General features: G+C 42.8%; 1 protein-coding gene across 2 annotated transcripts in view; it reads left to right on the forward strand.

Annotated features, from left to right (window-relative positions):
• RAB6A (RAB6A, member RAS oncogene family) overlaps positions 1–12,994 on the forward strand; it is a 165,985-nt gene that overhangs the window by 112,768 nt on the left and 40,223 nt on the right. For both annotated transcript variants that reach the window (XM_033947851.1, XM_033947850.1), the window contains exon 3: positions 12,064–12,117. In XM_033947851.1, coding sequence (XP_033803742.1) covers positions 12,064–12,117 — 54 coding nt within the window. The remainder of the gene's footprint in view (positions 1–12,063; positions 12,118–12,994) is intronic.

Here is a 12,994-nt window from a genome sequence, read left to right on the forward strand (position 1 = left end):
TGCAAACGTACTCTTATACTACCTGGACATACTACCTCTCTGTTCCTGTTGACGCCCCTCAGTACAAAAAGGTTCAAGGTTTCTATCTCAAAATCCGATCCATCAGGAACAAAACTCGGTTGGTTAAAGACTGGCTAGAAGAGACCAACCCCGACTTAGTCCTCCTAACTGAAACGTGGCTGATCTCAGACACCGATATCATAATTCGCGAGTATCTTCCACCCGGGTTTAAAATTACATCTCTACCCAGAACCTGGGAAAGAGGAGGAGGACTAGCCATCATAGTAAGAGAGTCATTCAAGTCCACCATCTTAGCCTCAAAATCCTCAACAGACCTCAAAATTCTTTCTTGTAAACTCCAGTCAGACCAACTAGAAGATGGCTTAATTCTCACCCTATTCTACATCCCTCCTAAGAAATGGCCCGCTGCTAAAGACAACTTCTCAGAATTCCTCCTCACTAACTCAATTACAGGTCCCTACAACCTACTGATCGGGGATCTGAATATCCACCTAGAACAGGTTGAGCAGAGCGACACAAAAGACTTACTATCCCTCATCACTTCACTAGACTTTTTCATACCGACCCCTGAAAAAACCCATCATAAAGGTCACCATTTAGATCTAGTAACCTTCTCCACCAAAGAACAAATCTACCCCAAGATTCTTTGGGAACTAGCCACCTGGTCAGACCATAGATTATGCAATTTCCATCTCAACTGGCAAACAAGACATCACTTATCCAATCCAAAGATAGCAAAACGGTCTAAGAAGGAAATGGACGGGTGGACGGAGACGTACATAGATGGATCAGAAACTGGTTGGCAGGTAGGAAACAAAGGGTAGGGTTGAAGGGCCACTACTCTGACTGGAGGAGGGTCACGAGTGGTGTTCCGCAGGGCTCGGTGCTCGGGCCGCTGTTATTTAATATATTCATAAATGATCTAGAAACAGGGACGAAGTGTGAGATAATAAAATTTGCAGATGACACCAAACTATTTAGGGGAGCTCGGACTAAAGAGGACTGTGAGGAATTGCAAAGAGACTTGAACAAACTAGGGGAATGGGCGACAAAATGGCAAATGAAGTTCAACGTTGAGAAATGTAAAGTATTGCATGTGGGAAGCAGAAACCCGAGGTACAACTATACGATGGGAGGGATGTTATTGAATGAGAGTACCCAAGAGAGGGACTTGGGGATAATGGTGGACAGGTCAATGAAGCCGACGGCACAGTGCGCAGCAGCTGCTAAGAGAGCAAATAGAATGCTAGGTATAATCAAGAAGGGTATTACAACCAGGACAAAAGAAGTTATCCTGCCGCTGTATCGGGTGATGGTGCGCCCACACCTGGAATACTGCGTCCAGTTTTGGTCGCCATACCTTAAGAAGGATATGGCGTTACTCGAGAGAGTTCAGAGAAGAGCGACACGTCTGATAAAAGGGATGGAAAACCTTTCATATGCTGAGAGATTGGAGAAACTGGGTCTCTTTTCCCTGGAGAAGAGGAGACTTAGAGGGGATATGATAGAGACTTATAAGATCATGAGGGGCATAGAGAGAGTAGAGAGGGACAGATTCTTCAAACTTTCAAAAAATAAAAGAACAAGAGGGCATTCGGAAAAGTTGAAAGGGAACAGATTCAATACAAATGCCAGGAAGTTCTTCTTTACCCAACGTGTGGTGGACACTTGGAATGCGCTTCCAAAGGACGTTATAGGGCAGAATACAGTACTGGGATTTAAGAGAAGATTGGACATTTTCCTGCTGGAAAAGGGAATAGAAGGGTATAAATAGAGGATTACTACTCAGGTCCTGGACCTGTTGGGCCGCCGCGTGAGCGGACTGCTGGGCAAGATGGACCTCAGGTCTGACCCAGCAGAGGCATTGCTTATGTTCTTATGTTATCCACAAGAGGCTTAATTAACCCAGTGGAATTCTGGTCCCACTACGACATCTCTTCCAACCCGGACCCTGACTCCTTTATGGTTGACTCCTGGACAAACACAAGCACACAGAACCTAAACACAATGGCCCCCATTAAAACAAAGAAAATGAGAAACAAAAATCTGGACGGCTGGTTTGATGCCGAACTAGGATCAGTAAAACGGGAACTTCGAAAATTGGAAAGATTATGGCTGAAATCCAAGGACAGCATAGATAGAGCCAATTGGAGAACAAAACTAAAAGACTACAAAAATCTTATAATCACCAAACGCACTAACTTTTATGCCCAAAAAATCGGCTCCCCCAAACCAGATATCAAAAACCTATTCAAAATAGTCAACAACTTCTACGATATTCAGACCCTTACCCGCCCTTCCTCAGACTCCCCCCACCAGCCAACGACCTGGCCGAGTTTTTCAACAACAAAATCTCCAATCTCAGATGCACCCTACCAACAACCATCTGAACTACCCAGTTGCTCAGCTCCACGATGACAAATCCAGGGCTGATCTGTTCTGGAATAACTTCACCACCTCCACATGGCAACAATTCTGCAAATTTTACTCAAATATGCCAATTCCCACTGCAAACTAGACTGCTGTCCACCAAATGTAATGAAAGTTGCCCCGACCACCTTCAAAGCCAAGCTACACACCTGGCTCTCCTTCCAGCTACAATCAGGCACATTTCCTGAGGACCTAGGCCAGATACTTATCACTCCGATTGTAAAAAACCCCAAGGATTCTATCTCCCTTACATCTAATTACAGACCCATTGCGAGTATTCCTTTTACAAAGTTGATGGAAGGTCTGGTCAACCAAGATTTAACAACCTATCTTGACAAATTCAACATTCTAAATGCTAACCAGTCAGGTTTTCGTTCCGGACACAGCACTGAAATGGTCATCGCTTCCCTTCTAGACTACCTTCATAACCTATTTAGTCAGTGCACTAGTACTGCAATTTGATCTTAGTAGTGCCTTCGACATGGTTGATCATGCCATTCTTCTGGACTGTTGGAGTCAATCGGTCTCTCAGGCAACGTTTTAAAATGGTTTCCTAGGTAAACGCTCTTACCAAGTTTACAGTGACAATACTCACTCTGTCAGCTGGGTTAACGCTTGTGGAGTCCTCCAGGGCTCCCCCCTGTCCCCCACGCTGTTCAACATCTACCTGATCACTCTAGGTAACCTACTGCAAAGCTTGAAGACTAAATTCTACATCTATGCCGATGACATCACCTTAGTCTTTCCCCTAACTAACATAACCCCTGAGATAATTAATCACCTAGCATCAATCTTAACGCAAATCGAACTATGGATGGCCGATTTCAAACTGAAACTCAATTCAGAAAAAAACAAATTCTTCCTGGTGAGTCCGAACGACAAAATCAAAGATCCATCAATCTCCTTGAATGGGCAAGTCTTTCCCACAGCAAACTCCTTAAAAATTCTAGGAGTGACTCTTGACTGCAACCTTACCCTCGAAACACACACCGACCTGGTCAGAAAAGGCTTCTCCATCTTATGGAAGTTTAGAACCATCAGAAAGTACTTCGACGCCTTCTCATTCCGCTTACTTGTACAATCCTCCATCTTAAGCTTACTCGATTACTGCAACATCATCTACCTGGGATCTTTAAAAAAAAAACATTCAAAGACTATGAATCATCCAAAACTCTGCTATCCGTCTGATCTTTGGACTAAAAAAATGGGAACACTTAACGCCCTACTACCAAAAACTCCACTGGCTATCCTTGGAAGCAAGAGTGCAATTCAAGTTTGCCTGTTTCTGTTTCAAATCCATCCTTGGTTTGGCCCCTTTATACTTGGTACCCCATTTTATCTTAGACCGCCCATCCAAACCCACATGCAGAACCCATCTGTTTAGCCATCCAACTCTAAAGGCCTGCCGTTACAAAAGATACCTGAATAGAACCCTCGCCTTCCAAGCAGGTCAGCTTAATAATTGGTTGGCCAACATTATCTCGCGCTCATCATCCTACCTAAACTTCAGGAAACTACTAAAAGCTAATCTATTTAACCGATTTATAACCTAAGACCTTTATGCCCAACCTATGGCCTCTTTTTTTATCACACATGTATCCTGCATATCCATTTAAACTGTATATTCATTTGCTGATTGTACTTATTTTCGCAGACTATCCAACCCCCTCTTTGTTATACCTATATTCACTGATTGTACCTCTTTGTTTTACCTACAATCACTGATTGTACCTTTACGCAGACTGTCCTGCCCTTCCTTGTTGTACCTATTTTCTCTGACTGTACCTACATTCGCTGATTATCCAGTCCTTCTTTGTTGTAAACCGCCTCGAACTACTACGGCTTTGGCGGTATATAAGAAATAAATTATTATTATTATTATAAACTTCATAGATCATTCTCCCAGCTTTTGGTGGCTTTTGATCCTAATAGAACTATGTCCACTTGGCTAGTTGATTGTATCTCCTTCGCATATACTCGGTCTGGGCTGATGCTCCAGGGCTGTGTAACAGCCCACAATGTCCAAGCTATTGCTACTTTGGTGGCTCATTTCCACTCTGCATTTATGGAGGACATCTGCAAAGCGGCTGCTCGGTCCTCAATCCGTTCCTTTACTTCTCACTACTGCTTGGAACAAAACTCCAGAACAGACAAGCACTTTCAGAGAAGCAGTTCTGCAGAATCTTTTTACTTACTTTCCCTCCAACTATCGCCAAGATCATGTTTATATATCCATCCTCTTTGTCCAGAGTCATGATCCCACATGTGAGAATATTATGCCTGCTTGTCCTTGAAAAAAATAAAAAATACTTACCTGTAGCAGATGTTCTTTGAGCACAGCAGGCATATAGTCTCGCAACCCATCCACCTCCCCTAGTTTGGTGGCTTAGCTTTTTTACTGAATGATGGCCCCATGAGCCAATCCAATCCAATTATCTGGTTTATATACTGGATCATCCTCTAGACTAGTGTCTCGCAAACTTTCTGGCCCGCAGCACACTAAATCCAGTGCCCCGACCAGAAGGCACCTGGACGTGTGTGGATGTCAATGCAATGACATCACGCACATGCGTGACATCATGTCAACATCCGCACTTGCGCGGAGGCCCGTCTGGACGCAACCCGCTTTGGTGGAGGGATCCGGGAGGTGCAAGGAGAGGAGGAGAATCGTCTGCGCCGGCTGACCGCCTACAGGACATGCCTCTCACCAAGAGAGGCATGTCCTGTAGGCGTCAGCTGGCGTGGATGACTCTCCTCCTTGCCAGTATGTTGCGGCACACCTAAAATCTCAGGAGACACACAGTTTGCGATACACTGCTCTAAACAATAGAGGCTCCACTTGGTTTACATAAGGAGAGGTTGTTCTGATTCCTCAGATGAAATTATGTATGTTAAGAGTTTTTGAAAAAAAAAGTCTTTAGATATTTTCTAAAGGCATAAAGAGAAAAAATAGTTGAGCAGCATGGCACCGGCATGCACTCAGTATGGTCACTGCCTAAAGATTTAAAATGACATTCTCCATAACGGGTCTCACAGATGACATCACCTACATATGAGAATATATGCCTGCTGTCCTCAGAGGACCTGCTACGGTTAAGTATCTTTGTTCTTTCTCCCCTTTCTCTTTTTTCTCAGAAATGCAAAAGTCATTGCATTGCTTCTTTGAGCTAAAGCATCCAGTGCCTGGTTTGCACTTGTTGACAACAGAGGATCTCTTTAACAGGTGTCCTTTGGAATTCCATTACACTTCTCCCTCTGTATTTGCTGTTTTTGGCATGCTGACTCCTCCCCCCCCCCCCATGGCACATTTTATGTTACCAAGAATAATTTTTCACAGCCACATAGGAGAGGAGAGCCAAGGAGTGAGCGAAGACAGACTGCAAGCCCCTTGCTTGCCTGTTTTCTAGCAAGATGGCTTGCGGCTGCGACGAGTCTGGTTATCACACTTGCCAAATCCACCGAGCCCCCGCACACTTCTGGGCCGAGAACCAGTCGAGCACCTACAGCTGTCCAATTAAAGGTGAAGGAGGCTGCTCAGAGGGAAGCTTGAAATGCACACATCGCCTAAGGGGCAGGGTGCACGCGGGGAGGTGGGTTTGGCCTCAGGGCCTGACCGTTGAGGAGGGAGAGTTTTAATATGGAGCGCGGGAGTGGGTGTGAATGGATGTGGGTGGCTGCCACAAAGGATAGCAAAAGAAGGTAAAAGGGTTGATCGCACGCTTCTCGTTTGTAGTTTATGCTCTCTTTTCTCCTCTGATACTTATTTTCGCGGTTTTGCCGTATTCGTGGGACTATTCATCCCCAATCACCATATATACGGAGGGAGAAGTGTACTGTTTTTGTCTCCATACAATACAATGCAATGCAGTTTCTTGTATCCTGGAAATTTCAACATGGAATCAATGCAGCTGACATCAAGAGGGTTTTACATTAGTGAATCTAGGCTGGAGATAAGCGAATCTAACATGAGGTAACAGAGATGGGATGGGGATGAAGTCTTTGGACAGCATTTAGTAATTAAAAGGGGGAAAGGGTATGTCTTTAGCTTTTTCCTGAAATGACAGTATGTGATCAGTTGTAACAAATATGTTTGCAGACTTCCAGATGTGTAGTCCTAAGAATTCAAAGGTGGATGGAAACATCTTCTTCTGACATATTTCTTTGGAAGATGGGAGTGGTATCTTGAAGCGCTACATAGACCTTGAATGAGGGTGTGTGTTGTAATTTTAATGTTGGACTCTAGTCTGTTGGAATTCTCTCTGTAGATAGCTTTGTAAGTCTCACAAGCTAGCTTGTAGTGAATCTGTTTGGTTTTTTTTCACTGGTAACCAATGTAGTTTAAGCAGTAGAAGACTAGCTCTTTCAAAATGGCTGAATCAATCAAAAAAATTACTCTCACTTTTGGGTTTGGAGAATTTGCAGTTGCTTCAGTTCCATCGTACACTTCTGGAAGAGTATTCAGGAATCCACCCCTTTTCTGTGAAAAAAATTCCCACTGGTGCTCCTGAGACTGTGCCCTCGCAGTGGAGCATTGGTGCTCATTTTCTAAGCAGATGGATGTCTCTATTTATGTATTTAATTTTCTATACTGTTCTTTCAGGGGAGCTCAGAATGGTTTACCTACATTTATTCAAGCACTTAAGCATAATTCCCCGACTGTCCTGGTGGGCTCGCATTATCTAATGTACATGGGGCAGTGGGGGAGCAGGTGATGCCCAGGGTCACAAAGATCAGCGTGGGCCTGCACGCACCACCAACCACGGTGCTGCATTCTCAGACATAGTATGATAACAGCATGGTAAACTAGACAAGATGGCAAAACATATAGCTAACAAAGCATGGTAAATGCTGAGACATAGTGAGTATGGTTCAGCAAAATAGCATGGCAAACAGTTTTACAAAACATGGTTAATATAGCATGACATGACTTGGCAAAATGGTAAGGCAAACGTGCATAACAAACAGCATGGAAGACATGGAATGGCAAACGTACGGCAAACATGACATGAGAGATCATAACATGGCAGACATAGTATGGCAGATACAGTATGGTAAATATGGCATATAGTATGATGTAGGAGGACACTGGTGTGAACAGTATGACACAGTGTGGTAGAACATTATATGATAGAATGTGGTATGGTCGGACATAGGACGGAGCTCATCAGCTTTTGAGATTCAAGATAGTGGAGCATTCGGGGGCCCTTTGTCAGAGGGTCTGGAGGATTTGGATTGACGCAGGATCAGTCGAATAGGTGTATCTTTATAGATTTCCTGAAGTTCAGTAGGCCTTGTAATGATCTTATGTTGGTAGGTAGTTTGTTCCAGAGATGTGGTAGGTAGTGCGAGTAAGATCTTTTTCAGGCAATCAAGGTGAAGGCATGTCCCGAGGCGCATATAGTCTCTCTTCTTCTTGCAAGCGAAGTGGTCGATTCGGGCTATAGTGTGGAAGTTTGGAGGCCATATAGGCCGATACCATGTTGTGGAAGAGTTTGTAGGCCAGCATTAGGCCTTTGAAAATCCATTGTTTGTCATTCGGCAACCAGTGGGCAGCACGCAACGCCAGGGCGATCGGGTCTTGTATGTAGAGACTCTCAGGAGGTGGATGGTGGCATTTTGTACTCATTGTAGTCAATGGAGGTTTTTTACAGTAAGCCCATTTAGGAGTGCATTACAGTAGTCCATATGGGAAAGGATGAAGGCATAGAGTAACTGAGAGAAGTCCAGTTCCGAAAAGTATCGTCTGATTTTTCTGTAGCTGTCAGAGCTACTACTTGGGAGACATGGTCAGAGAGCGAAAGATCGCCATCAAGGATCAATAGCCAAAAAACATCCAAACCATGGCCAAAAAACATCCAAAGGCATAACTGGACATTTTACATTGCAGTTTGTTCAAATAGCAAGGGTTGGAGGCATGTTTTAACTGGGCGGGCCCAAAAGTAAAATGTCTTTTTCAGCAATAATGGAACAGGTTCCAAGGCAAAAGACATTTCATCTAGACCTGTTTCAAGCAAATCCAGGATTTAAAACAAAAACAAAAAAAAAGTCCTGATTGGGCAGCTGACTATTAGAGGAATGACGGCATGAACCCTCTTTAATCTCTCAGTGGTTACTGATCTGTACCCCACCCTACTTCACTCTCTAAGAAGGGAAAGTGACAGTGGATTCTAGGTTCTATGGCAGCTTTAGGTATTATGGCCATTCCTAATAAAGTAGGAAGTTGTAAGTGCAATGCACTTTGAACAATGGGACCCAGATGTAACTCCCACTTCAGTTTTTATTTCTGTCAAATATGAGCCCTCCTGGAACATAAACACTTAACGTACCTGAATTTATAAGACTCCTGTAAGTGTGATGGCAATTGTAGTGGTGAACATTTAGGTACTATAGCGTTTTACATGTTCCAGAGGGCTAATAATAACATATAAAATAATTAAGGTGGGATTTGTACCTGGATCCTATAGTTTAAAATCCACTGCACCTCTCATCTAAAGGGATGTCTGTATGGTCATTTTAGTACAAATAATGCCAGACAGACGTTTTCTTACCTGCTCTTTTTGGCATTCATAATTTGGACTTACTTTTTTTTAATGGGTGTTTATTTGGATGTTTCAGTACAAGGAAATACATTTTTTTCTGTTTAAAAATGGCTGTGAGAGAGCTGTTTTTTGGGCTGTTATGAGCAGGACCTTCTTTTGAAAATGCTCCTCATTGTCTGTCCTAGTTCTGTGGCTTCCAAGTATTCAAACACAATGCCATTGTACAGAACCATGGTTAGACCTCATCTGGAATACTGTGTGCAATTCTGGAGGCCACATTACCATAAAGATGTGCTAAGAGTCGAGTCTGTTCAACGGATGGCCTCCAGGATGGTCTCGGGGCTCAAGGGTCTCTCTTACGAAGCGAGACTGAACAAATTGCAGCTCTACAATCTTGAAGAACGCAGGGAGAGGGGAGACATGATTGAGACATTTAAATACATCACCGGACGTGTCAAGGTGGAAGATGATATTTTCTTTCTCAAAGGACCCTCGGCCACAAGAGGGCATCTGCTCAAATTCAGGGGCGGGAAATTTCATGGTGACACCAGGAAGTATTTCTTCACCGAAAGAGTGGTTGATCATTGGAACGAGCTTCCAGTATAGGTGATCGAGGCCAACAGCGTGCCAGATTTTAAGAATAAATGGGATGCCTATGTGGGATCCCTACGAGGGTCGAGTTAAGGAATTGGGTCATTAGGTGTGGGATCTCTAGGAGAGTAGACTTAGGGGGGTGGATCAGTAGAATGGGCAGACTTGATGAGCTATGGCCCTTTTCTGCCGTCATCTTTCTATGTAATGTATTTTGTTTACATCATGTATGATTGCTTTTTAGGGTTTTTTGGTTTGGTTTGGTTTTTGAGAGAGGCTATGAGCAGCTATTAAATTGTGTAAAGCAAAGTAATTTATAACATTTCCTTGACTCTCTAGGTTATACCTATTTAGGTTCTTAAGTCTCAATTCTTACCTGCCTTGGGAACCCATGCAGAAAGCCTGTTCTCTACCGCAAAATAAGCAATAGAAAAATACTGCAGCATGCTGTAATCAATGAGCATGCAAATTACTACTGCATTAAAATTGTGGCAATAATCCGCAGCTCTTTGCTAAATGTCACCTTTCCTGTCTGTGCCCAAGGAAGGGTGACATTTAAAAAGGGGGAAAAAAAAGCTGCAGGCAAGCAGTACCTCTTCCCATTCTGCCACCCCAATCCCATCTCCAGCCCCCAACTGGATTTAAAAAATAAATTTCCTGGTGTCTATTAACCCCCCCAGACCCTGTTACTTAAATGAGACAGGAGCAATGCCACTCGCTCTTGCCCATGTTCCCTGCTCCATGCGGTGCATTCTTTCAGATTGTGATGGGCCCTGCACCATGCATCCCAGAATGCACTGCACAGAGCAGGGCGCTACATTTTAAAGATGACTGCAGCAGAGGCAGGAGTGAGTGGGCATTGCTCCTGCTTCATGTAAGGTAAGGGTTCTTTGGGTAGGGGATGGGAAATCCCAGTAGACAACAGGGAAATTTTTTGAAATTGAGGGAGGGGAAGGGGGGAACAAGGGTGAGAGGGCCCCACTAGACCAGTGTTTCTCAACTAGATCCTGGAGGAAACCTTGCTAGTCAGGTTTTCAGGATATCCACAATGAATATACATAAAGTTGATTTGTATTCACTGCCTCTAGTATATGCAAATTTCTTTCATGCATATTCATTGTGTATATCCTGAAAACTTGACTGGCAAGGGGATACTCCAGGACTGAGTTGAGAAACACTGCAGTAGACTACCAAGGCAAGCTTGTTCCTTCCCTTGACGAACTTGCTGCACTTCTTCGAGGGAGTAAACAGGCAGATAGACAAGGGTGACCCAGTTGACATTGTATATTTGGATTTTCAGAAGGCGTTTGACAAGGTTCTGCATGAACAACTACTTTGAAAAATTGCGAGCCATGGAATCAAGGGTCAAATACTCACATGGATTAAAAACTGGCTAGCGGGTAGGAAACAGAGAGTGGGGGTGAATGGACCATACTCGGACTGGAAAAGCATCACGAGTGGAGTGCCGCAGGGTTCGGTGCTTGGACTCATGCTCTTCAACATAGTTATAAACGACCTGGAAATTGGTACGACGAGTGAGGCGATTAAATTTGCAGACGATACGAAGTTGCGCAATACAGGCACTGCCTTAAAATTGAAAGCGACAGTACACCTGCTTTGTGTCCATACTGGGTTCCATGGATAACGTCATCCCACATGTGAGAATATATACATGCTGTTCTCAGAGAACACCTGCTACAGATAAGTATCTTTGCTATACCATATTTCTAATAGACACATTTTATAGGCTAAACTAAACCTTAGGTTTATATACCGCACCATCTCCGCAATCGTAGAGCTCGTCGCGGTTTACAGAAGTTGTGATGGAAAGGAACTCCAATGGAGGGAAAAGGAATAAGTGTAAAGAAGGTTAGATGGGTGTAAGATGCAGGAAGGAGAAAGTATTACATTTTTGAAAATAGCCAAGTTTTTAAATGTTTACAGAAAAGTTGGAGGGAGTTTGAGGCTATCGTACATTTTATTGTGAAATGGTGTGGTTGCTATGTTAGTCCATTTTTCAAGGTAATATTTAGAAATAAAACAAAAGAAATAAGGTAATACCTAACTCAATTCATTTTATGATTAGCTTTCAAAGGTAACCCCTTCTTCAGATCAGAAATAAGCAAATGTTGACAAATATCAGTATTTATAAGGGAAACACATCAGTGATAGTTTCACAGGAAGAGGGGAGGGGTGAACATTCCAATAGCTAAATCCTAGTAAATAGGGTGGAACTGCAAAAATTCAGGTAAGAGAATATTAGGCCCCACATAAACTAGGGCACTCCTTGGTTAGAATAAGCTAGTGGTTAATACTGTCATTTGCTATTAGCTCTTCATATCTTATATGACTTGAGCAAACACTCAGAACAAATTCTTGTTTTCATTCTGCCATATAGGCAAATGAGGGCTCACACTACAATAGAAATAGACTTGTTTGCTTTCCATATTCTCAAGTTGAAAACTTTCTCCTTGTCTTCCAGGCAACCATCGGCATTGACTTTTTATCAAAAACAATGTACTTGGAAGATCGAACAGTGAGTAACTTTTCCATAGTAACTTTGGTGGATTGTAAAGACATGAGAATTTGAAATATGGGAAGTTTTCATATTATGCTGGGATTTACCTTCTGAATGCAACATTATAATTGTAGCAGTGTTAGTTTTCAGGGAAAATGTCCTGCCTTGTTGCAACTTTTACATTGTATCTTATGGTTATACTCATTAAGAAATTTGCAAATACCTCTAGGACCCAAAATGCAGAAAATGGCCGGAATGTTTCCATGTTCCATCTGTTTTGTGTTAACCTATTTTTACCTTAATGTACCTTTATTCCACAGTCTTCTTGCTTAACTCACCTTTACACTGGCTTTGTACCTATCTCTTCTTTCCAGGTTGCCAGCTATGCTGGTAGTCATCATCCCATCTTATGATTTTTAGTTTCACCACATTTTTCTCATTGTGGCATGTTTGGATAATAAAACCTTTTCTTACTCATCACATCTGCACTTAAGGACGCTGTGTCTAATGATCTGGATCCAGTTCTGGTTACACCATCTCAGAACTTGAACTTACCACTATAGGATTCAAAATTGCTGTACATAGGACAGGCAAAACTTGAGGCTGGGAAGAGATGCAATTTTTCAGCAGCACTAACTGAAACAAAATAAAATCATCCATTTTAAGTGATTTCTTCAGTACCTTTATTTCACAAATTCCTTCCTGAAATAAGAAAGTTCTAAGCTTACCACCCTCCCCCAAAACTCATGAAAATTGAAGTGACTTGCAGTACAAATATTTTACAAAACATTTTTCCAGTGGTCATATCTATTGTAGAGGAGATGCAGAGTACTACTAGGTGAGGGGGCCTTGGATATATTGAAACTGACCCACAATAGGGAAAAAAACATTTATT

This window comes from Geotrypetes seraphini, chromosome 6 (assembly GCF_902459505.1).
Source record: "Geotrypetes seraphini chromosome 6, aGeoSer1.1, whole genome shotgun sequence".
In the NCBI taxonomy this organism is placed as follows: Eukaryota; Metazoa; Chordata; class Amphibia; order Gymnophiona; family Dermophiidae; genus Geotrypetes; species Geotrypetes seraphini.